We start from the raw sequence: 22,993 nt of genomic DNA, 5'->3' as shown, positions 1-22,993 counted from the left end.
GCCACGGAGAGGAAGAAAGAGAAACCAGAGACCAATGTCCCCTTTCTGCCTTTCAACCAAGATGAAAATTAACACACATTAGCAACACAGAACTTGGCCTCAAAATTATTCTGTGATCAAAAGGATGGTGATTTTCCTAGACAACCTCACAGACGTGGGAGTCAAAATTCAAAATGGCGGCAATATTATAGTTGGATGGTGGTCAGGCTCTTGGAGGCTGTGCATGGGTGTGCATGGGGTTGCATTTGTGTGGATAAATCTCAAATGGTTCCACCACTAATTCAGACTTGGAGCAAGTTCTAGGTTAGGGAAGCCAGTCAATGGTTTGAAAAACCATAATCAAATCTTAGGTTTGCATTTGGATTTGCCATTTACCATATACCTTTCAAGTGCATTATTGTATCTGGTCAGCCTAATTTTTTGTTATTGTTTAGTCACTAAATAGTATCTGACTCTTTGAGACCCCATGGACTGCAGTACATCAGGCTTCCTTGTCTCTCACTGTCTCCCGGAGTTTGCTCAAAGATGCTAATTACAGGGTTATTATGAATTGGGGCTATTCTAAGATAACGTTCTAAAGTGTGAGAAAAAAATACAACGTGTTTTGGCACATGTGCAAAACTGGTCTATCTCTACAAGGCCAGCGGCAGCTTGTTGAGAAGATCTGCTCAACCAATCATCCAAAATGACACTGACCTTTGACAAGAAACTATGGGAGACAGAGAGGGCCACAGTATAGAAATAGCTCACCCAGGGCATTTAAGATTAATTTCAAAAATACTTCCAAGTTAGCAATGCACTCTATGATAAGTTAAAAATGATTTTTAGAAGAGGAAGCTTTTAGTTTACTAAGAGAGTTGCCTTTGACCTTGGCCAAGGGCCAAAGTGTAGATATCTGGATTTACAGCTTAGTACAGTATAGTACAGTGTATCTAAGTGGGAGGTCTGTAATCCTAGCTTGGATTTCCCAGGCCCTAGGTCCATGAGGGTGTGGAAGAAAACATCTCAGGGGACTTTATTTTTTAAAAAAAGCAAAACCCCTCAACTTTTCTCTAAGGAACACCCTGGGACCTCGCCAAGGGTTTGATGACAGATCTCTCCTACAATCTGCTGGAACCACTATTCCCGCATGAGTTCTAGGAATTAGGAAGAAGTGAGGGATGGCTCAATTCATCCCCCATCTGTTGCACTATTTGCAGACTTTGGTGTAAAATGTAGCTTCTGTTGTTTGGGGACTATGACAACATTCTCTTGCAACAAATAAATTTAAAAAAAATTTTTTTAAAGGACAACACTCTCCTGCATAAATAAATATATTTTTTTAAAAGGCAACACTTGCCATAAATAAATTTAATTAATTCATTCATTTTTAAAAAAGGAATTTGTTTCTAAAAGATTCTTAGAAAGTAAGCCTGCACATCTGCTGGCCCACATGCTGGGAAGGCCTCCCCTGGCATCACGAATCATCCCAGTGTTCCCAGACTGCCGGATCCTAGAGGAACAGCTGCACAGACTAAGCTTCTGGAGAGTCCCTGGTCTCCTCAACCCTGGGCTCAGTAAACTGAAAATCCCAGAGCTTTCCAAGCCTCTTCCCAGCCAACTCCCTTCCAAATGAGGAGGGAGTTGAGGGTTCATCCTTCTTGTTGCCAAATAGGACAGCTTTCCAGGATTCCCAGCCACTGGGAAGAACTTGTGGGGAAAGGATGTCACTGGGTCACTGGGCCCAGAATGAGGCAAAAACCAGACCTCAGTGGTCACATGATGGAAAAGTGCAGGCCTTGAGGCCACCGGCTAAATTCATGTTGGGCGGTGGGACAGGCATTGTTGGAGACGGGAAAACGGATGGGCTCTAAGGTACCCAGGCAGCGATGGGGCTGCTTAGGGACCTAAATTCTCTGCAGGTAAAGGAAAGGTCCAGTCCTGAAGTCAGACCCTCAGCTATCCGCTGCTGAGTGAAAGTGTTCACTGGCTCTGGTCTGCTCAGGGAAAGCGCAGAGGGTAATGGTGAGCGAGCTGGAGACAAAGCGAAGCTGTCCACTGTTACTTCCCGAGCAAGGGGCCCCGCCACCAGTCCATCCCAGTGCGGTGAAGTCGGAAGCCAGTGCGGGCAGCAGCGGGAGCTGTGTGCGCTAGTGTGAATATGCGCATGCGTGTGCCCGGCGGTGCTGCTACGGGATTCCAGCCCAACCCAGAGCCTTGGCAAACCCGGACCCCGGGCTACTGCGTGCCGCCCCGCACCTCCCCACCAACCCTCCTCGGCAGTTTGCTCAGCAGCCATAGAACGGATGGGGAGACAGGTGGACAGCAACCTGATCGCCTCCGGCTTCTGGCTGCCCTCAACACTCTGCAATATATATTACGGTCCCTTCCTCCCACCTGATGGATAGCGCCGCCGAGGGACCACACCCACCGCCCAGAGCAGCTCTGAAAGGCTCCCTTCCTGTCACAGTCTAAAGCTGGAATGAGCAGAGCAGCCAAAGGCCTTTGCCTCCCCTCTCAGCACAGTCACACCCCCGTGGGGGCACTGGTAAGGCGCTGCTCCCTAAGACTGTGCTGCTCCTGCTCCAGCACTGTGCCCGCCCTCCCGTCCCTTCCTGCGCCTCCCGTCTCCTCCCGCTCCCCACCTCAGGCGGCTGGTGCAGGAAACAGGATCCCCGGCTCTTACCTGGTTGTACCGCATTCCGCTCTCTCGCCTGGAAAGAAAAGTGTACATTAATGTTTAATTGTTGGTTTTGTTTTCGTTTTTGCTTGCTTATTTTACTTTTGACCGGTGCACATTCGTCTTTTTCTAAAAACATGAAACAACTCACACTTGAACTTAATTATTTATGAAATGGGAAATCTAATTATGCCTAAGGTGTGGTCTGCTGGGAAGAACTGAGTCTTATTAAATCCTCCGTGCCTCCTATTTGTAGGGCCATGTTCACATATATTTTATTTCTTATTGTTCACATAACTAGGCTTTTGAAGTTCATCCATAGCATGACTGAGTAATTCATTATTTTTTGTGGTGCAATAGAGAACCTCTAAGTCAGCGCTGCCCCCATGGAAATAAAATGCAAGCCGCAATTTCTAGTAGCCACATTACAAAACTTAAAGAGAAATGGGTGAGATTAATTTTAATGATATATTTTATTTAACTTATGTCAAAATGTTATTTAAATATGTGTCAATATAAAAAATTAATAAGATGTTATAGGTATATGCAGGCATGTGTGCTAAGTCGCTTCAGTTGTGTCCGACTCGTGCTGTCCTATGGACTTTAGCCCACCATACTCCTCTGTCCATGGGGATTCTCCAGGCAAGAATACTGGAGTGTGTTGCCATGCCCTCCTCCAGGGGATCGTCCCAACCCAGGGGTCGAACCTGAGTCTCTTATGTCTCCTGCATTGGCAGACGGGTTACCACTACTGGCACCTGCGAAGCCCATTACAGGTTATATATTAAACATATGTGTATAGTACTAACTCTTTGAAATCTGATGCTCATTTTGCACATTTCAATTCAGGCTAGCCGCGATTCAAGTGTTCAATAGTCACTTATGATTCAAGGCCACCATATTGGACCACATTGCTCTAGATTCTAGAATTGCATTCAGTATTCACATAAAGAGACTTTCTAGAAGAAAGAACTGAGTATTTATGCTTCTGTATGGAAAACAATGCTGAATGGAGCTGGGGAGGAAAATGAGGGGAGGAAGACAGTGAGAGAAGTCTGAAAATAAAACTTGGAGCAAATCAGCACACAATTCCTTAATTCCTGACTAAAGCCACAAGCAGTTACAAGAGTTACTGCAGCTGGTTGAACTGAAGCCAAAGCAGGAAAGGAGAAAAGTGAGGTAAAACAAGAAAATTTGCTCTACTTAATTTGACTGTGTCTGGAGTCTGAGGCAAATTCCTGCCAGACACCAATTTGAGTTACATTTTCACCTAAGACCCCCAGTGAGAGCTGATGGCAACCCACCTAGGATAGGGTCAGCCAGTGGCCTGGGTTGACTATACAACATGTCATTTCCCTTAGGGATGTAGTTAACTGTGCAACTCTGACCGACAGAGGGGGCCTAGGAAGAGGCTCCGGCTCCACCTCTTCCCGGACTGGCCCACTCCTCTACCTACTCACTGTGGTCTGGGCACAGTGCTCTTCCCTTCGTTGTACCTCACCTCATCCCTTCCTGCCTTCCCATAAGCTGTTCCCTCTGCCCCATAACTCTTTCCCCAGTTTTTCATGTGGCAGACACATTCCCACCCCTCTGAAGTCTCAGCTTAAACGTCCCCTCCCCTTGGAGACCTCTCTGATCACCTACATTAAAGCAAGTGCCCCATGCTCCTCAACCCCATACACAACTATTCTCTATCTCAGCCCAAATTTTCTACTTACGGACACTTACCACAGATATAATTCTTTACTTAATGGTTTGTTTCCTGTTTGAGGTCTCTCTTCCCCCAGGAGGGCAGGAACCTTGTCTGTCTTATATATACTGTACCCCCAGTTCTAGCCAAGCACAGAGTCTGTGCTTTTGATGGATGGATGGACAGATGAATGGACAAATAGGGGCCAGGAGGGAAGAAAGGGATAGGTAGGAGTCAAAGGGTCTGGGTCTCAGAAGTAGAATGTCAGAACACACTCAAGACAGACTTTGCTCTGGCAACAAATGGAATCGATTCTCCTTCAGCTTTGACTCACATTCCAGCTCTCAAGAACCCCTTTACTAACATCTTTTGAAATACGGTGTTTCAACTTCTAACAGAAATAAAAAATGCTATGCCCTTTACCATCTGAGACCTCTTGGGATTGTGAAAATATTCTTTATTGTTGGTGGCTTAGTCATTTTCTAGAAGGTCAGACTGTCTGGTCCTGGTGGACATTTTGCTCCGTAATGGACATTAAATCTTGGTCTGAAAAGGTTATGTCTCACTCCTTTTTATAGACAACGCACCATCTACCCTTGAGCAGCTAGAGTAAATTGAAAAACCACTGTATCTTAGGTGTAAACCCTGGAGCTTACTGATTACCCAGAGCAATATAAAAGGTCAGAAATCTAAGGCTCAGAGATGGCAAACTAAGAATTCTCTGGCCAATAAAATGACGTAGCAACAGCCAAAGGCACATAAGGGTGTGCGCTCTTATTTCCAAGATGTGGCAGTGACATTTGTAACAAGGAAGCCCAGTTTGCAGGGCACCTAGAAGCATTTTGACTTGTATGCCTGGGGTCAATTATGTTCAAAAATTTGCCTCTAAGTGAGGGTGACCTGCAAGACCTAGAGTCTCCTCCAGCTTGTGGTTTCTCTGAGGCATGCTGTCAAAAGAGTACTCGAGAGAAACCAAGGCACTAGACATGACATTTCATTTTTTTTAAAAAAAAGCCTATATCTTTTTTAGCCAAAATATTTCACTTGGCCCCATATTTCTCACCTGTTTTCAAACAACCAGATTATTCCTCCCAATACAAGACAGCTGATGATGCAGGTGTCACTCTGCTCTAGCCCCACTCTCACAAGAAGTTTCTACTGAACAGAAGAGTTAACATGTCCAGGTAGAGAGGACTCATCTGATGACTCTCAGAGGAGTAAATTAGAAGGTTCTGAGCTTTATCAAACTAAGTCAGTGCAAATTCTTCCCTGTCCCTCAATGCCCTAAGAATCCACATATATCCTTATCGTGCAGGGGAGATACAAAAAAGACTGAAGATTTGGTCTCAGCTTCAGTTTTTTCAGTAATTCAGTAATTTAGTTAATAATAATTTATCAGTATATATTAATTGTGACAAATATACCATACTCATGTTAAATGAAGATGTTAATAATAGGGGAAGTTGGATGTAGAATATATGGAAACTGTACTGTCTTTGCAACTTTACTATACATATAAAACTACTCTAAAATAAAAAGTTTATCAAAATAAGAAAAAACTTCCCCGGAACTGACCAGTCTAACAAGACCTGTGCCAGATATCAAAAACAGCACAGTGGACTTTACTCACTGCTGGCTTACGAGAAAACAGGACTATGGAAATTTATCTGGATGGCTCTTTTTTAGCTGCCATTGTACTTCTGAAGTTGCATTTCTTGTTTTTTGTTGCTCTTCGGCTCAAAACTCAGGAGAAGGACTCATATATCATATCTCAGAGCAAGATGCAGCTGAAGTCTAAACATACTTAGAAGACCAAATGGGTCAGGAGTCATACCAACCAAAACTAATTATTATTATTATTTCATTAAGGCCACTCAGGCAGGGGCAGGAATAAAAGCTTGCATCTGATAGCACTCACAGGGAAGCTCGAGAGAAGCACTTTCTCATCTGGGATCTTATTTTTTAAAAGAACATCTTGTTTTCTAAATCCAGAGTGTCTGATTTCGAAAACACAAGTAGTCAGCAACTCACGTGGACCTGCCTTCTGTTAAATGGCTCATGAGAAACACCCCTCAGTGCCCAATCCCATGACCAGAAAAACTGATTCTGCAAGCTGTGAAAGCTGCTCCATCACACACTCATCCAAGCTGCTCTCTAGGACTTTCTGTCTCATCCCGTTCCCTCCATTCTCACTGTTTTGGTTCCCTCTGTGTTATTCACAGTCCCCCATGGCCCCATTCCCCTGGTCCAATACTGAAATGTCAGGATGGGCAGAATATAAGGGTTGCCAGGGGCGCGGGGGCAGGGAATGAAGAAAAAGCTCATTGCAACTCACTCTTTCCCCCTCTTCCCCTCAATCAATGAGTTCTGTCAAATATAAACACCCATGTCTAACCTCTACCCAAATCAAGAAACAGAACGTTTCTATCATCCCCAAAAGATTCCCAGCTGTCACCAGCTAGAGCACACAAATCTAGTCTATGGCAACAGAAATCAGGTCAGAGGTGGTTTCAAGTAGAGGATGGGGGGCTAGGGTGAAGGTGGGCTGCAAAGAGGCACAAGATAACTTTTGGGTTGTCCCTTTGGGGCTGGAGCTTTTGAGTGCTGGTTATATCTGGGTGTATGTGTTTGTCAAAACTGATGTCTACACATAAAATGGGTGCATCTTATGGGATTTCCATTATATGTCAATAAAGTTGATTGAAAAAAATTCCACTGCTATTAGTTTCAAAGTCCTGGCTATTCCTTCAAGCCCTAGTTATTCATCTTTCTAGAAGCCTTTCCTGCTCTCCTGGGCCCACGGTAAAACCTCCCTCCTGGGACTCACAGTCCTCAGAGCCTGCATTGTTCACCTGGCAATTTATTCAGTATTTCTGTGTGATAATGTTATCACTATTTAATTCTTTAATGAATTCATGAGTTGTCTCCCAGCTAGACTGCAAATGCCTTGGGGCTGGAAATGGTTTCATTTCTCACCAGTTCCTCTAAGGCATGGGGCTCACACATGCCAAGTACCTGCAGAGCCTGGCAGCCCCCTGGATAGCTGCTGAGTGAACAGAACTTGTGTGGCTCGGGCACAGCCACTAGAATGTGCACGCACAGGGAGAAGAGAGCAAGCCAGTGAAGGGCGAGGATGTACCGTGGATGGCAAACCCCCAGCAGCAGGGCCCACCATCCCCACAGCCCAGCACACGCTCTTGTCCTGTCACATTCACTCCCCAGAACACTCCTGGGACATCTCTAAACTGCTTCAAGCTGTCATCTCAGGATCTAATGGCACTGACATCTTGGGAAGTCCCTTCGCCTCTCTGATACTGGCCCCGTATTTCCCAGACTCCATGTTAGTCGAGCACATCCTTCAGCCAACAGCCCTCTCCAAACAGAACACAGGGCTATTCTGAATGTGGCCTAACAGCTTCAGAAGCCCCAGGTCAGCTCCTCTGCTCAAAGTTAAGCCTCATACCAAGCTCCAGGGCCACCAGGACTTGCTCTAAACCACCTGTGCACTAAAAATGCCACCTACCATATCAGGGAGGATGTTGCGTCCATCAACCACTAAAGCCAACCGTGACAGACAGCCCCAAGGGAATCAGGATGGAAACACTATGTCCACCACTGAATCATCAGACACTGCAGCCACCAGCCCTGGCTCCCTGCAATGGTGCACCCTGAGGAAACCAGGATGAGAAAACACAGGATGCTGGCCCCAGAGAGCTGAGGTACATATCAAAGGAATGATTTCAGTGAGCCCAGACTCTTGCACCTTCTCATACATAGAAGAGCCCAAATTCCTTAACTTGAGATGTCAGGTTTTCTTCGATTAACACCAGTCCTTTGGTGTTCTGACTACCTCGTCTTTGTTGCAAAAATTCCTAAATGTCCTGGTTCCTCACTTTGCCTCTACGGAACAGTCTCTCAGAGTTATCTAAGATACTGCATCCTGGGCTTAAGGCCTCAGTTTTTTCCACCGAATAAAATATAATTTTCAATTCTTAGGGTGTGCCTTTTTTGTCAGTTGAAACATCCTTGATCTTGGATGGTTTCTAGTTCATGTTCTGGTGATCGTTCAGCATTCATTCAGTGACTATTAATTAAGTGCCTACTATGAGCTAGGCACTGTCCTAGGCACTACAGATAAAGCAGTGAGCAAAACAAGCAAGGAAGTTCCTACTCTGGTTGAAGATATAATGCTATTGGGTGTGGAGGTGTGATCAATGACAAGCAGGTGAACGGATGAAAAAGAGGTTGAATTCACATGATGACAACCAAGATGAAGAAAATCAAACAGAGAGAGTGTTGGGACAGAGGTGGTGATCCCCTGAGGCTGGGACAGCAGAGTCTCACTGAGGAAGTGATATCTGTGCTGACAGCTGAAGGATAAGGAGCCATCCACACAAAGATACAGGGTAGGGGCATTTCAGGCAGCAGGAATAGCAGATGCAAAGGCCCTGAGGCAGGAATAAGTTAGATGAGCTCTGAAATGCAGGAGGGAGCTCAGTGCAGCTGGAGTACAGTAGGGGAGTGGACGAGAAGTAGATGAGGTTAGGGTAGCACGTGGGGGTCAAATGATTTCAGGTTTCATGTGCCACGGAAGCAGATGGGATTTTATTCCAACCATCGTTGGAAGCTTTTCGGGAGTTGTAAGTCTAGTCCCCAGGTCCCTCAAGGACCAAACTCTGCCTTACATACGTGAATTCTCCTTGGACCTAGAATCCTGGCCAGGCATTCCAATAGTATTCCTGGCAAACAGAATCTGCTAAAAAAGCATCCGTGCAGAGCCCTGTGCCCTGGATCCCACCCTTTACCTACTGGGGACCCATTATCACTTTTTCTGGGACTCTTCCCCACAAGTTAAACTCAGACTTGTGTTTGCCCCATAGTTTCGGCAGCCAAACTAGACCCCACTACAGCATCTGTACCAGACTGTTTCCCCAGCTGGCTTGTCCCAGTAGGTGGCCCCAGTCCCAGGCCTCATTCTACCAAGTGCCTGGGATCTCCATCTGTAACAGCTCAAGGGGCCACACGAGACCCAGTGGGGAGGACCCTCCAGTGCCCGCCTCTGCTGCTCAACTCACCTTCGCCCAGAGTCTGCTTGAGTAAGTCGTGCTTGGCTTGCAGCTTAGTGATGAGGTTACTGCCGTTCACATACTCTTTAAATTTCTGTAAGACACAGGCACAAGGACATTATAGATTGCAGGGCCAAGTCCTGGCACCTCTGCCTCTGTAACAGACCTCGGGGTGGGAAGCCACCCTCAAGGCCCCAGGCATGGGTGAAGCAGGGAGGGGTCTCCGCATCAGTTCCATCAGGTCCCCACCTCTGTCAAGCGTGGCTGCCCAGTCCTATGAAACATTTCAGGTCAGTTTCAGAACACAAAGAGAGGTGGTGGAGGTAGGGGATGGGCAAAGTAAAAGGGGCTTTTGTCACGTGAGGATGGCAGGAGCTGGGGCAGAGGGCTTTTTTAGCGATCAAAGTTCCTCTGTGCTTCTGGGCCAAGGGCATGTAGCCGAGGCAAGAGCGTGTTATTGGATCTGTCAGAGAGGAGCCTCAGAACACGTCTTCTTTCATCTGGCTGAGAACTGAAGGAGGAAGGGCACTGCAGGCCTCTGGAGACGTTCCAATTAAAATAACCCAAACTGCACTTGCTGCTGCTGCTGCTAAGTCACTTCAGTCGTGTCCGACTCTGTGTGACCCCATAGACGGTAGCCTGTCAGGCTCCCCTGTCCCTGGGATTCTCCAGGCAAGAACACTGGAGTGGTTTCCCATTTCCTTCTCCAATGCATGAAAGGGAAAAGTGAAAGTGAAGTCGCTCAGTCATGTCCGACTCTCAGCGACCCCATGGACTGCAGCCCACCAGGCTCCTCCATCCATGCGATTTTCCAGGCAAGAGTACTGGAGTGGGGTGCCATTGTGGGGGATATGATTTTCTTCTTTTTACAGATGAGAAAGGTGAGGCTCACACAAGAAGTGATTTGCCCAAATTTCCTGGGATCCAGGCAAGAGTACTGGAGTGGGGTGCCATTGTGGGGGATATGATTTTCTTCTTTTTACAGATGAGAAAGGTGAGGCTCACACAAGAAGTGATTTGCCCAAAGTTCCTGGGATCCAGGCTGCCTCCGGTTCAGGGGCCTGGCCAAACATAGTGCACTCGGGTGCAGTCCAGGGAACAAGGCACCCAGAACAGAAACACATTTACCTGCCCCCAGTTCAGCACGGCCTCAGCCACACCTCCACACAGGTACCAGCTTCCCTTGGCCCCCCTCGCCCCGTGTCGCCCAATCACAGGCTGGGAGCCCTCTCTGTTGAGCCATGAGGCACCATAGGTGTGGTCCACACCAGTTCCCTTCTGGATCCCTGGTGCTTACAGCTGTGCCTGAGAAATTCAGCTGCCTGTAGCAGGTGCCGAGAAATTCAGCTGAAGCCCTGACCTGGGGGCACTGACATAGCAGAGTAGGACCAAGACAATGAGCTAACAAAAGTGTAAGTAAAATATACAATAGGTCAATGGAGGGGAACGCTAGGGATGGAAACAAGGCAGGGATGGGATCTGGGAGTGGGAGCAGACCTCACGGCAAAGCTGCCACTTTAGCCCCGGCCTGAAGGAGGCGAGGAAGGGGCCACGTGGGTGCACAGGGGGAGGGGGTCTCAGCAGAGGGGAATGCAATTACCAAGGCCCTGAGGGGGAAGGCACAGGGATGGATGTGATCGCCCCAAATCTGCCAGCTAGTTTCTCACCAAAAAGCCATTCTATGCCTCAGCCAGGAGGCTCAGATGGAGCACAGAGGAGCAGAGAGGTGAGGCTCGGCAGCTCAGGACATACAGAGCATCACTCTGCCCGCAGAATACAGGTGTGGGGTGAAGGCCCACATGCGCCCAGAGAAGACTGAGCTCGGTGAACCCTGCCCCCCACCCCCGGTGGGTTTCTGGAGGTTGGGCATTCTTTATTCTTGGCCTTGGTCTTTCTTAGCTCCTAGGGCCTCGTCTTGTGGTTGTTAAGTCATCCCCATTGTATCTGTGGATGGTTTTCAAACAGGTATATTTGGTCCTCACTGCAATCTCAGATGATAAATGACAGAAGCATCGCTGTTGTCTTTCTATGAGAGGGAGAAACCGCTTAGAGTGGTGGCCACTCGGTGTGTGACCTTGATCACATTTCTGAACATTTCTGGACCTCATGCCCTCCTCGGGGTAAAATGAGGAGACTCGTGGTGCTTCTCCCAGTGTGGTTCAGGCACCAGCTGGGGAGAGTGCCCACAGGCTCTGGACTCCTGTGAGTCTAACCCTGGGAGGACACCAGAGGACCAGTGTCCTCACGTTTCCAGGGCGCCACCTCAGGGAGGGTGGCAGTCTGGGAACTTGCGCTTTCAAGAAGTTTCTTACATAATTCAAAAACACACTTTGGTTTGATAGTTACTCACCAAGAGGCTCTCTCTGGATGCTTCCAGTAATATCGCTCTCTGATTTTATCCTGTGTTCAAGAATTCAGCATGAAAGCCAGAGCTGAGGTGTAAGTAGGTGATCTCTCATCCTGCCTCAGTGCCCCAAGCAGGTGGAGCTCTAATCCCAAACTTGTAACTCGTGCTTTGGTGGGTGACTCACTGGTTAGTGTGAATTACAGCCTGGGGCTCTGGGTCCCTGACTTACTGCTTCTATGCTTCACCTAGGCTTCACGCGTGAAGAAAAAAATACCATCGATTCACATTGATGTTTGCTTTAAAAGGAGAGTTACATCCTTAAAAATACCTAAATAATGTCACAACATCAAATCATGAGGTGCACTAGCCAATCAGGTTGATAACTTGAATATTCAAATCAAAGTACAACATCCATGACCTCCGTAATGGATACTGTCTTTTCATTTCAAGCAGGCTGAACTCTCATCTTTGACGCTGCTGCCAAAGTGACTTAATGCCCATCCATTTTCCTCCCTTATCTTTGTAACCCATAAATTCTCTACAAACACAGTATGCCCCCAGTGGGAGTGGTGAACCCCCGAAATTGGCATGGACTCATTCACTAAGTCTCACTTTGCTTTCTTTCTTGAAAGCAACAAAATTGATCAAGGAAATGGAGTATGCATCAACCACTGGCTTTCAACAGATATTTGATGAGCAAGAAATAGAGTTGGATGTTAAAACTGGGTGGGTTTGTCACTGGTTAAATGAACACAATCTAAAACTGCTAATTAGTGGATCAATATCAGCCTAATGGCATGTTTTGAACAACTCTGTCTTTGGCCTTGGCCTTGGCATAGCAATTCATTTCTTGTTTGTTTGTTTGTTCTAACTAATAAACTTTAAGGTACAGAAGCCACACTTACTGAATCTCTAGACACAAGGTCTGAAGAGACAGCATCTGTGATGAGCAACTGGATAAGGCTCATGATAGGTGGAGCCATGAGCTGAACCCATCAAGAGGAAATCAAACTGGTAATAAACATGCGATCCACCTAAGACATCACCTACACATCCCATAGGAGGACAGTTTAATGGTGGTATGCTGAGAAGAGAGATTTAACTGATACTAGCTTTAAAGAAAAACAATAGAATGTAATCTTAGGATGCATGAAACGAGAAGCATAGCCCCTAATGTGGAGGGAGGGGAAAGTTTAGCCCTGTTCTGTGCTGGGAAGAGACTCACTGCTGGGAGTCTCTTTTTAGAAGAAGCACTGACATGGTCAGGAAAGAGTCGATGCTGAAGCCACTCCAAACAAAACCTTAAGAGGCCAGATTGAAACAAGTAGATGTGTTTGGCCTAGAGAAATAAAAGCTCAGCTCCTTGCAACCTTGCCAGACTGTCAAGTAGAATTAGCCTCTCTCTGGGTTGCCCCAGAGAACAGAATTAAGATCAATGACCAGAAATCCTCGTGAGGAAGCTTTTTGAAGATAACAGAGATACGGGAAAACATTATAATGTCCATAGCCAGCCACAAGCCAAACAAAACAGTTGTTTGGGGAGGGAGGGAGCTTTTAATCTGGGGCTGTTCAAGCACAATCTGCATGACTCTGGGGCAGGAATAGGGTGGAATAGGATCCAGTGTCAGATGGAAGATCCTCTCCAACCCAACATTGCATATTCACTAAACACCCATTGAACCAAAGCCCCGATGCCTCTCATCCCTGTTCCTCCCTGGCCAAATGGAATATAAGTAATCTGGGATTTTACATGAAGGGCTGGCAACTCACCAGCTATTTGAAAAGATCACCCAGGGCCTTGTTTGCAGAGTCCAGGACCAAATTTGACACAACTTGACATGACAACCATACACTTAACTTGGGGGTTGTTCCTTGGGATGTGCATCTGGCTCTGTCAGCCCTTTTCCTCACACCCTACTGAGCACAACCCTCTCTGTGTTGTTTCTAGAACAGGAAAGTTGCAATAACTGTCAATACAAGATCAAGGCTGAGGCTACCCACTGGTTAGCTCACTGTGCCCTTCACAAAGCCAAGGCAGACAACTTATTCTGAAGAGCATGTTGGAGGAACTGTAGGTCTAACTGACCCATGCGGTTCCTCTGGCTGCCACTATCTTGGGCTGCTCCCCAAAAGTCACAGCCAGCGTGGCTGCAGCAGGTTCTCAGTCAGGATGCCACTTACCGTAAAATAGAACATTTCTGTCTCCTGCTGGTTGGCTCTCCTCTTGGCGATGTTGATCTTGCTCATGTAGGTCTCGGAGGCGGCCGACTTCACAGACTCCGTGGACCGGCTGTGTTGGAAGGCGTCAGAGACGTCAAAGTCCTCCACGGTCAGCATGTCCTGCAAGGTCTGCATGGTGGCATCCAGAGTTTTTCTAACCTAGAGAAACACCACATGTCAACAGAAGTCCTGTAGTCTCAGAACGTCTTTGACACCACAAAGTCCTTTCCCAATCATTCCTTTATTTCTTCATGTAAAGCCCCCAGAGTTGGGCTGGACAAAGGTGCTCACTTCTGTTAATGGTGATGTGGAAAATAAGGCTGGCACTGGCTGGGGGGAGAAGCCAGGTTGCCTAAGCTCAGTCATGTCATGGGCCTACTTCTGCCAGTGAGAACCTTGGAGAACACTGTGACCAGCAAGGGACTCAGGTTTTGAGGTCTGTGTCTCTCTGTGGTTACACAGCCCCAGAGAAGCTCCTCCTGGGGGGCAAGGCCCTGAGGAGGGACAACCCTGGAAGCGCTCCCTGTTCTCTCCATCCCGAGCAGGGAGAAGACAGTCTGATACAGGGAGCTCCATTCTCAGCGGACAAACTCTCATACTGTCGGCCACTGAGTCCACACAAGCCTGACTGAGAAAAGAGAGCTCGAGGAAGACAGCCCGAAACATACGGTGTGCTTGGTCCTCCACGCCCCTGACTCCTCTCCCAGGACCAAGCGGGATCCCCAGAGGCTTCACACACAGGCCCCAGCCTCCCGACTCCCCAGTGAGCTGTGCCTAAAGGGTGGACCCGAACTTGAATGGACGGTGGTTTCAAAGACAGTCCTGGGAGAGCCTGCATCCACACTCCCTGCACAATGATTGCCACTCAGAGTCTCTCTTGGCACTCAGATTTCAGCTTAAAAGTTGCCTCCTGGCCACAACCGCATTCTTAACTTAGTGGCTGATACTTTATGTCCTCAATTTACTGTTTGCTTGCTTTTGTGTTTCAATTTCTCACCTGCCTTTTCTCATCAGAATATAAACTCCATGAGAGAAAGTACTCTACTCTGTCGTGTTCACTCACTTAACTCAACACTGGACACAACATTTAGAGGATAGTATGTGCTGAATAGGGCTTCCCAGGTGGCTCAGTGGGTAAAGACTCCACCTGCAAAGCAGGAGACGCAGGCAGGCATGAGTTCAATCCCCGGGTCGGGAAGATCTCCTGGAGGGGGAAATGGCACCCCACTCCAGTATTTTTGCCTGGAGAGTCCCATGGATAGGGGAGCCTGGCGGGCTGCAGTCCAGGGGGCTGCATGACTGAAGCGACAGCATGAGCACGAGCATGTGCTGAACAACGATTCGTTGAATGAATAACCGAGTGACTCAGTTCTTTCCAACACAGCCTCACAGAAGTCCAGGCTCAAAATTAAGCATTTCCGCGGCCATGAACAGCCTACCCAGAGGAACATTTAGAGGACAGTATGTGCTGAATAGGGCTTCCCAGGTGGCTCAGTGGGTAAAGACTCCACCTGCAAAGCAGGAGATGCAGGCAGGCATGAGTTCAATCCCTGGGTCGGGAAGATCTCCTGGAGGGGGAAATGGCACCCCACTCCAGTATTTTTGCCTGGAGAGTCCCATGGATAGGGGAGCCTGGCGGGCTGCAGTCCAGGGGGCTGCATGACTGAAGCGACAGCATGAGCACGAGCATGTGCTGAACAACGATTCGTTGAATGAATAACCGAGTGACTAGTTCTTTCCAACACAGCCTCACAGAAGTCCAGGCTCAAAATTAAGCATTTCCGCGGCCATGAACAGCCTACCCAGAGGAACATGTGCTCCACCCCCCTTTCTGTGGTCCTGACTTCCAACCTAAATTCCATTAACATTATTATACACATACAGCACATGCTGTTCCATGTAGACAATTTAAGATGCTGTGGGGGAAGACATAGGGCATAAAGAAAGGAAGAAAACACTCTGTCCATATCCTCTCTCTTCTCAGGTTTGAGAAACAAATTCATAGTTTGTCTGTAACCTCCCCACAGGGACTTCTTGATTTGTTCATCCCGAGCTACACTCTGGTTCACATCTGTCCTGGTTCCATCCTCTTTCAAGACACAAAGCAACCTGCCCTCTCTGTACAAGACAGCCCCCTCGAGGTCTGAAGACAGGGACCACGACTCCCCGTCTCAGCTCTGACTGCACTGCTCACAGATGGCCCTGCCCACAATCTTTGGTGACACCCCCATGGCCTGGTGTCCTCCAGTTGGGTGACATCCTCCCTGCGTGGGGGCATCAGGGCTGAACAGGCGGTCTCCACGTGGCCGCATCAGTGCACATCAGAACAGAGCTCCCAGCTGGTGCTTCCACTTGTGCCCACCTGGTGGGAGCCCCGCGCCACCAGCTGCAGGGAGGTGTGCTGGCCACAGTGAGACAGAAGCTCCGCGGAGCTCAGAATCTGTGACACGTTTAGTGTGCCCTGGGTTCTTTCACTGTGTGATTCAAAATACCTACTCTTATTTCTGATGATAAAAATAACATAAACTCGTTGCAGAAAAGAGAGAAAAGCACAAAGAAGAAAACAGATATCACCTATGTTCCTGTAACCCAGACAAAACCACTACCAGCATTTCAAAGTATTTCCTTCCAGTCTTCTTCCTACTCCTGTGAATACACTCAGAAATATGTACACATACTTTAGTATACCCTGGTTAGAATAGTACTGAACACAGAGTGCTACTTCCTCTTTGCTTTCCTTTAACATCTTGTAAGCATTTCCTGGGCTTCCCAGGTGGCTCAGTGGTAAAGAATTTGCCTGCCAATACAGGAGACGCAAGAGACAGGGATTGGATCCCTGGGTCAGGAAGATCCTCTGGAGAAGGAAATGGCAACCCACTCCAGTATTCTTGCCTGGGAAATCCCATGGACAGAGGCGCCTGGGGAGCTACAGTCCAGGGGGTCGCAAAAGAGTTGGACATGACTGAGCATACATGCACAAACATTCCCCATGCCATTAAAGATTCTTGGTGGGTATGGTTTCAATGGTTGTGCATCTTACAGATGAACCCTGACTTCTCACATCTTCCAAGGCAAGAGTGGACACCCCCTGAGCAGCCAGGCCTTTGTAATGAAATCCCTCATGGGGCAGTGGGCTCACTCACCTCCTCGTTCTCAATCTTGAGAGTGGCCAGTCTGGACTGCAGCTGGTGGTACCGCATGAGCAGTTCCGTCTGGACAGGCTGCTGGGCGCTGACCTGGCACACCTGCAGAAAACGACAGCCACCGCCTGCGGTTGCCCCAGGCCCTCGGCCCCTCTGCGGAACTGGGGCCGGGCCGTCACTAACGTCCCCATCAACAGCTGCAGAAACAGGCCTGGAAAGGTTAAGCGACCTGCCCAAGATCACACAGCTTGTACTGGGCAACAGCAGAGCCAGCCAAGAGCCAGGGCCACCCTCTTACAACTCTTGGTCTATGATTGTGCAGCACATGATGGCTCACTACTGACATGATGCCATTAAGTGAGACTAACTGGCTAATTTCCAGGCAGGAAGCTGTGCCTAAGAGTAGCCAACGAAAAGAAGGAAGGATGGGAAACAGTGAAATGGGCCCAGCAGGAAGGTGCTCCAGACAGGCAGCTGTGCAGCAGCGACCCTCTCACTGCCCTTCTCCCCACATGGGCTGACTGAGACAGGAGCGGGGAAGAGAGGAAAATGAGAGAGAGATACAGTTCTCCTACCCCCAGTCCAGCCAAGGCTCTGACTACCGTGGGCTGGGCTGCCTGGTGTCACCTGGCTGAGCTCATAAGAGACAGCGGGTCTCTGTTTTTTAACCCAACTTCAGTCACCAGACGATGAGTCAAAGGGCTGGACACGAGGGGCTGGGATGGTGCCGGAGCTGTGGGGAAGCCCAGCAGAAGGCATCTCTTGCAAACGAAGGAAGTCAGTAGGGCTGCGGGAGGGCCCAGCTAAAGGCACCTTCAAAGGTGCCTCCGGGGCGCTCCCTGCTACGCAGGTGCAGTGACAGCCCAGCAGAGCTCCCCCCTGGATCCAGAAGCTGGCTGGGTCCCTCTCTCACGTGCCTGGGTGGCATATCTTAGGTGAAGGGAATGGGGCCACTAGGAGAAAGTTCTGGGCACCTACCCCTGGAAGTAGAGACGGGGAGCCAGAAACCACACTGTGGCTGTCCTCCGTTGTTCCAGGGGCCAGGGCCTGAGCCCTGGAGAGAGGGAGGAATGACATGGAAAAGCTCAAGGAGAGATTTTCATAAGAAGTTTTGTGAAACTTGGGTAACTAGTGTGTTGCTCTGAGGCTAGTGACGAGTGCCTTTTCCCATTTTGTTTTTTTTCCCCAGAACATCATGAGGATGTGAGCAGCACAAGCCCTGAAGGGAACTCAGCTGGCTGGTGTGCTGAGGGCTCAGGGTACTGGAGCCCAGGCCAGCGAGGCTCTGCTGAGGCCCCACCTTGGGTGATCCAGGACCATCTGAGGGGAGAACGCGAGATGATGGTCTAAGTGTAGGTGTGGGGCTCCCTTGAGGTCTTCTAGACACAACTGTGAGGGATTTTATGGGAAGCTAAGGTTCTGCAATTTCGCAGGAAGGGGACTTGAGCCACCAAGATTAGGGGATTAGTGGTAAACTCCTCCACTGGTGAAGCCCACGTGCCAAGAACTTGACTGCAGGCCTCTGACCTGACATTCTCCTCCCCCCAGTACTCTGGGAGCTCACAGCAGAGGGACGGAAGCAGCATCAAGCGGGGGCTCCTGGGAGAAGCCTACCTCGTCCCCCATGTGGGGCTGAAACTCGAACTTGAGCGGGGGACAGAAGACCTGGTTACACATGTCCATGACCGTGTGCTTGTCGCTTCGGGAATCTAGGTTGTCCACGGCATTCTCAATGACGTCCAGCCCCTCGTGGCGAGAGGTCTCCAGGTTGTACTCGGCTGAGAGGTAGGTCCGGAAGGTGCGGGCCAGGCTGGCGTGAAAGCCCAAGTCACAGCACTTGGAAAGAAGCACATACAGAATGTGCAGGTGAGAGTGGTGATGTGGAGAGGGGACGTCACGGTGACTTAGGTTACCTCCTGCTCCACAGTCAACCCTTCCATGCCGGAAGCCCTCGTGCACTTTGGAATCTTACCACACAAGTCATGCCAAAGCCCTCGGAGGGAGCAGTGGGATTACAATCTGGGCAATGACAGTGCTTTTCTCAGCTCCCCACACTCACTGAGTTCTTTCTAATCTCCATGCCTTCACACACTCATACTATCTGCCTGGAAGCCTCTTCCTTTTTCTTCCTGTCTAAATATTCTTCCTTTGGGTTCCAGTTTAGAGGTCATTTCTTCTAGGAAGCCTTCCTTGATGTTCTCCCCACTCAGAGTTTACACCAGGTGTCCCATATCAGGGGTCCACATCTCCCTCTACTTCCCTCAGTGTTTAACACCTGCCACTTGGCATTGCTGCTGCTGCTGTGGCTAAGTCGCTTCAGTCGTGTCCAACTCTGTGTTGACCCCATAGATGGTAGCCCAGCAAGCTCCCCTGTCCCTGGGATTCTCCAGGCAAGAACATTGGAGTGGGTTGCCGTTTACTTCTCCAGTGCATGAAAGTGAAAAGTGAAAGTGAAGTCGCTCAGTCGTGTCAGACTCTTCGCGACCCCATGGACTGAAGCCACCAGGCTCCTCCATCCATGGGATTTTCCAGGCAAGAGTACTGGAGTGGGGTGCCATTCCCTTCTCTGGCCACTTGGCATTACATTTGCCTTTAAAGAAGCAGGGTCATGCAAGTTGAGATTCACAAGGACAAACCCACTGGCTCTTGTCCCCTGTTGTACCTCAAGACCTAGAGCTAGTAGGTACTCAGTAAAAACTTGGCAAATAAACAAATGAAAGGGCTGTGTGAAAAAGAAAGCTGAAAGGGAGGAAAAAGGAGGGTTCCGGCCTTGGAAGCAGGAATGGTGGGCACTTGAGGGCAGGGCCAGGCAGCTCCCTCTCTCGAAGGTGGTGATAATGACACTAATGTGTCCCTTTGCAGCTCAAGGAAGAGTGGTGACCCTGTGACTTCCTGATGGGGTGCACCAGGGCCAGAGGAAAAGGATGCCCTCACAGAGCCTGACCAAGCACCTTCTGGGCCGGATACCTGTCTTCATGAAGACACACCAAGCAACTCCAGCTCCATCACAGCTGACACAGGAGCTGCCCCAAATCTGGTGCTCACAGCATTCCCGCCCAAATCTGGTTGTCCCGCCGGTGCGTTCTGCACAGCTGGCGCTCAGGAGCCAGTGTTCCATTTTCCTTTTACTTCAACTGCCTGATTCCTCCCAACGTAACATCCCCAAGTAAAGCTGATCTGCGTAATCCTGTCTCATTCATTATTTTCTTCCCTATGTCTGGAGGACTGGACCCCAGGAGTGCTGAACATATAACCATCTTTACAATCGTGGGAAGTCCCCAGGGCATGAACTGTGTACAATTACCCTTCAATCCCCAAAACCAGTAAAGGGCCTGGTGTAGAGGAAGGTGCCTGGAAAGTGCACGCTGAACTACAATTTCCCAACCCAAATGTGCAAGGGCTGCCAGAGGCCCACTCCCACCTGGGGAGGTAGAAGCTATGGGGCGATACTCCTCTCTCAAATGCTCCCTGCCTGTCTCCTCCATCAGGGCTCCTGGGGCCACCATCCACCCCACATGTCAGCAAAGAATAAGGGCCAGCCCTCCCGCAGCTGATGACTCTCGCCAGGCAGGTCATCCACGTAGACCCCCCAGGAGCTCACGTCGATGAGGTCGGAGACGTCGTGGATGTAGTATTTGCTTATAGCCGCGTTGGTGGCCGCCAGATTCAGCAAGTAGTCGTTCCGGGCCTTGGTGCACTTCAGCTTGTTCTCAGAATACTTTGCCTGCCTCTGGAGGAAGGAAAAAATGGATGTGAGAGCAAAGCCACTGATGGGACGGATTTGGGATTTTCTACATGGCCAGTATCTGCAATCAGCCCCTCATATGGCCCTGGGATGCCTTACTCCACGTGCTGGGTGAGTAAGATCCATACCCTGTACTCAAAGAGCTCCACCTTACACCACATGTGTGCAGCTGACAACAGCACTGCTGGGTAAGCTGCAGGCTTTTCCTGGGTTTGCCAGCGCGGGGTGTAACTCACACCCCTACTCAACATCCCCCAGAGGCTGCTCGAACCCCGATGATGGCCTGTGAAGCCCTCCTGACCTGGCTCCTCTTCCATGTTCCCATCCTTTATGAGGCCCTCCTCTGTCCAGCCTTTAGAGGCCAGTTCACTCCTGCCTCGAGACTCAGACTCCTTCCCTCCGCGTGGCAGGCCACGCTTCCAGGTCCCTGCATGGTCTGCTTCTTAACGCTATTAAGGTCCTTAGCCACGGTCACATGCATCAGTGTCCCCGGCATCTTGCCTGCCCCTTCCCATGCTCTATTCTGCCCTGTTTTTCCCATTTATTTAATCTTTATTCAATTTTTAATGATTAGTTTTATTTAATTTTTAAAAGACTTTTTTTAGAGCAGTTTTAGCTTCATAGCAAAACTGAAAGGAAGGTAAAAAGACTCTGGGCATGCCTCCTGGTCCCCACACACTGCCCCCCAACCCTCAGCACCCCCTACCAGGTGGTACATTTGTTACAATTGGTGGACCTATACTGACACATTGCTATCACCCAGAGTCTACAGTTTACCCAAGGGTTCAGTCTTGGTGTATATTCTGTGGATTTAAACAACTGTATAGTGACATGTTTCCATCCTTTTAGTATCAGAGCAGTTTCCCAGCCGGAAAAATCCTCTCTGCTCCACCCGTTCATCCCGCTGTCCCAAGTAATGGTTGTAACCACTGATTTTTTTTTTTTAATGTCTCCATAGTTCTGCCTTTGTTAGAATGTCATATAGTTGGAAATATGTAGCCTTTTCAGATTGGTTTCTGTCACGTGCATTTAAGGTTCCTCTATGTCTTTTCATGACTTGATAGCTCATTTCTTTTTAGTGCTGAATAACACTCCACTGTCTGGATGTCCCACAGTTACTTAGCCACTCAACTACTGAAGGACATTTTGGTCGCTTGGTTTTTTCACGAGTACTTTTCACCACCCTAAATTACATTTTTTACCTCTTTGCTAACTTGCTGATTTTCAGTGTCCCCTGTGAGGTCGGGGGCTTAATGGTCCCTGTTCATGGCTGCGCCTACAGCACCCAGAACAGTCACTGCATACGGGCAGCATGAAGTGATTGGCACTGGCTGGATATGAGTGGTGGGGTGAGATGGGGTGTGGCAGCCAGAGGTGCAGTCTTGACCCAGTCTGAGCTGGACCGCCTCCCTGGGAAGCTGCTTCCGTCCTGGGCCATCCTGGGCAGGAAGCAGGAATGAGTCCATGGGTTGGAGAGCTGTCTCTTTGCCCCCTTCAGACAGATGAGTCCCACTGCCAAGGAGGAAGACAGCCTCCTTTAAGAAACAAGGCTACTTCCCACCAAGGCACTCTCAACCTTCCTGCAGATCACGTTCTCCTGTTTAGCGGAGACACTCCATTGTCAGCCTTTTAATTCTCCTCAGACATCTCTTCTGACCTTTATTCGGGGTCCACTTATTCTGGGAATTTCTAGCAACAAACTTCTGGCAGTCACACCCTGAACTAGCCACACACCCACCCTCCACAGAGAGTTTTGATATTCTTGGCCCATTTCCAGGGGGTTGAGACCTCTATGACCCTGAGACCATTTTCAGCCCTTCATGGACTCACAAAAGTTTATACCTGGAAAGGATATTGAAGATATCCTAGTTTAATTCATCCATTTTATAGGTGAGGAAATAAACATTGAAGAGAAGTAGGCTGTCCAAGAGCCAAATGACTGATTAGCATACAATCCTGAACTCAAACTTAAGTTTCCAGACCTCTCTAACCAATGCTGTCCCTACCCTTCTATAGATCCCCTTATATTATAGCTCTGTAATTCCCTGCCTGGTTATCTTACTTTTGAAAGTCTATTTCTAGTGTAGTCTCGGACATATTATATTGAAGTATATTCCCAAAAT

General features: G+C 48.8%; 1 protein-coding gene across 5 annotated transcripts in view; it reads right to left on the bottom strand.

Moving 5' to 3' along the window:
- SRGAP3 (SLIT-ROBO Rho GTPase activating protein 3) overlaps positions 1-22,993 on the bottom strand; it is a 246,679-nt gene that overhangs the window by 45,221 nt on the left and 178,465 nt on the right. For all 5 annotated transcript variants that reach the window (XR_009732455.1, XM_061396335.1, XM_061396333.1 and 2 more), the window contains exons 6-11: positions 20,727-20,855; positions 18,740-18,961; positions 17,126-17,227; positions 13,944-14,141; positions 9,425-9,509; positions 2,666-2,693 (exon numbers count right to left, since the gene is read on the bottom strand). Coding sequence is in view for 4 of the 5 variants with exons in the window: in XM_061396335.1 (XP_061252319.1) it covers positions 2,666-2,693; positions 9,425-9,509; positions 13,944-14,141; positions 17,126-17,227; positions 18,740-18,961; positions 20,727-20,855 (764 nt within the window). In the remaining variant the exon portion in view is untranslated. The remainder of the gene's footprint in view (positions 1-2,665; positions 2,694-9,424; positions 9,510-13,943; positions 14,142-17,125; positions 17,228-18,739; positions 18,962-20,726; positions 20,856-22,993) is intronic.

This window comes from Bos javanicus, chromosome 22 (genome assembly GCF_032452875.1).
Source record: "Bos javanicus breed banteng chromosome 22, ARS-OSU_banteng_1.0, whole genome shotgun sequence".
NCBI classification, from domain to species: domain Eukaryota; kingdom Metazoa; phylum Chordata; class Mammalia; order Artiodactyla; family Bovidae; genus Bos; species Bos javanicus.
This window is presented reverse-complemented; position numbering and strand designations above follow the sequence as displayed.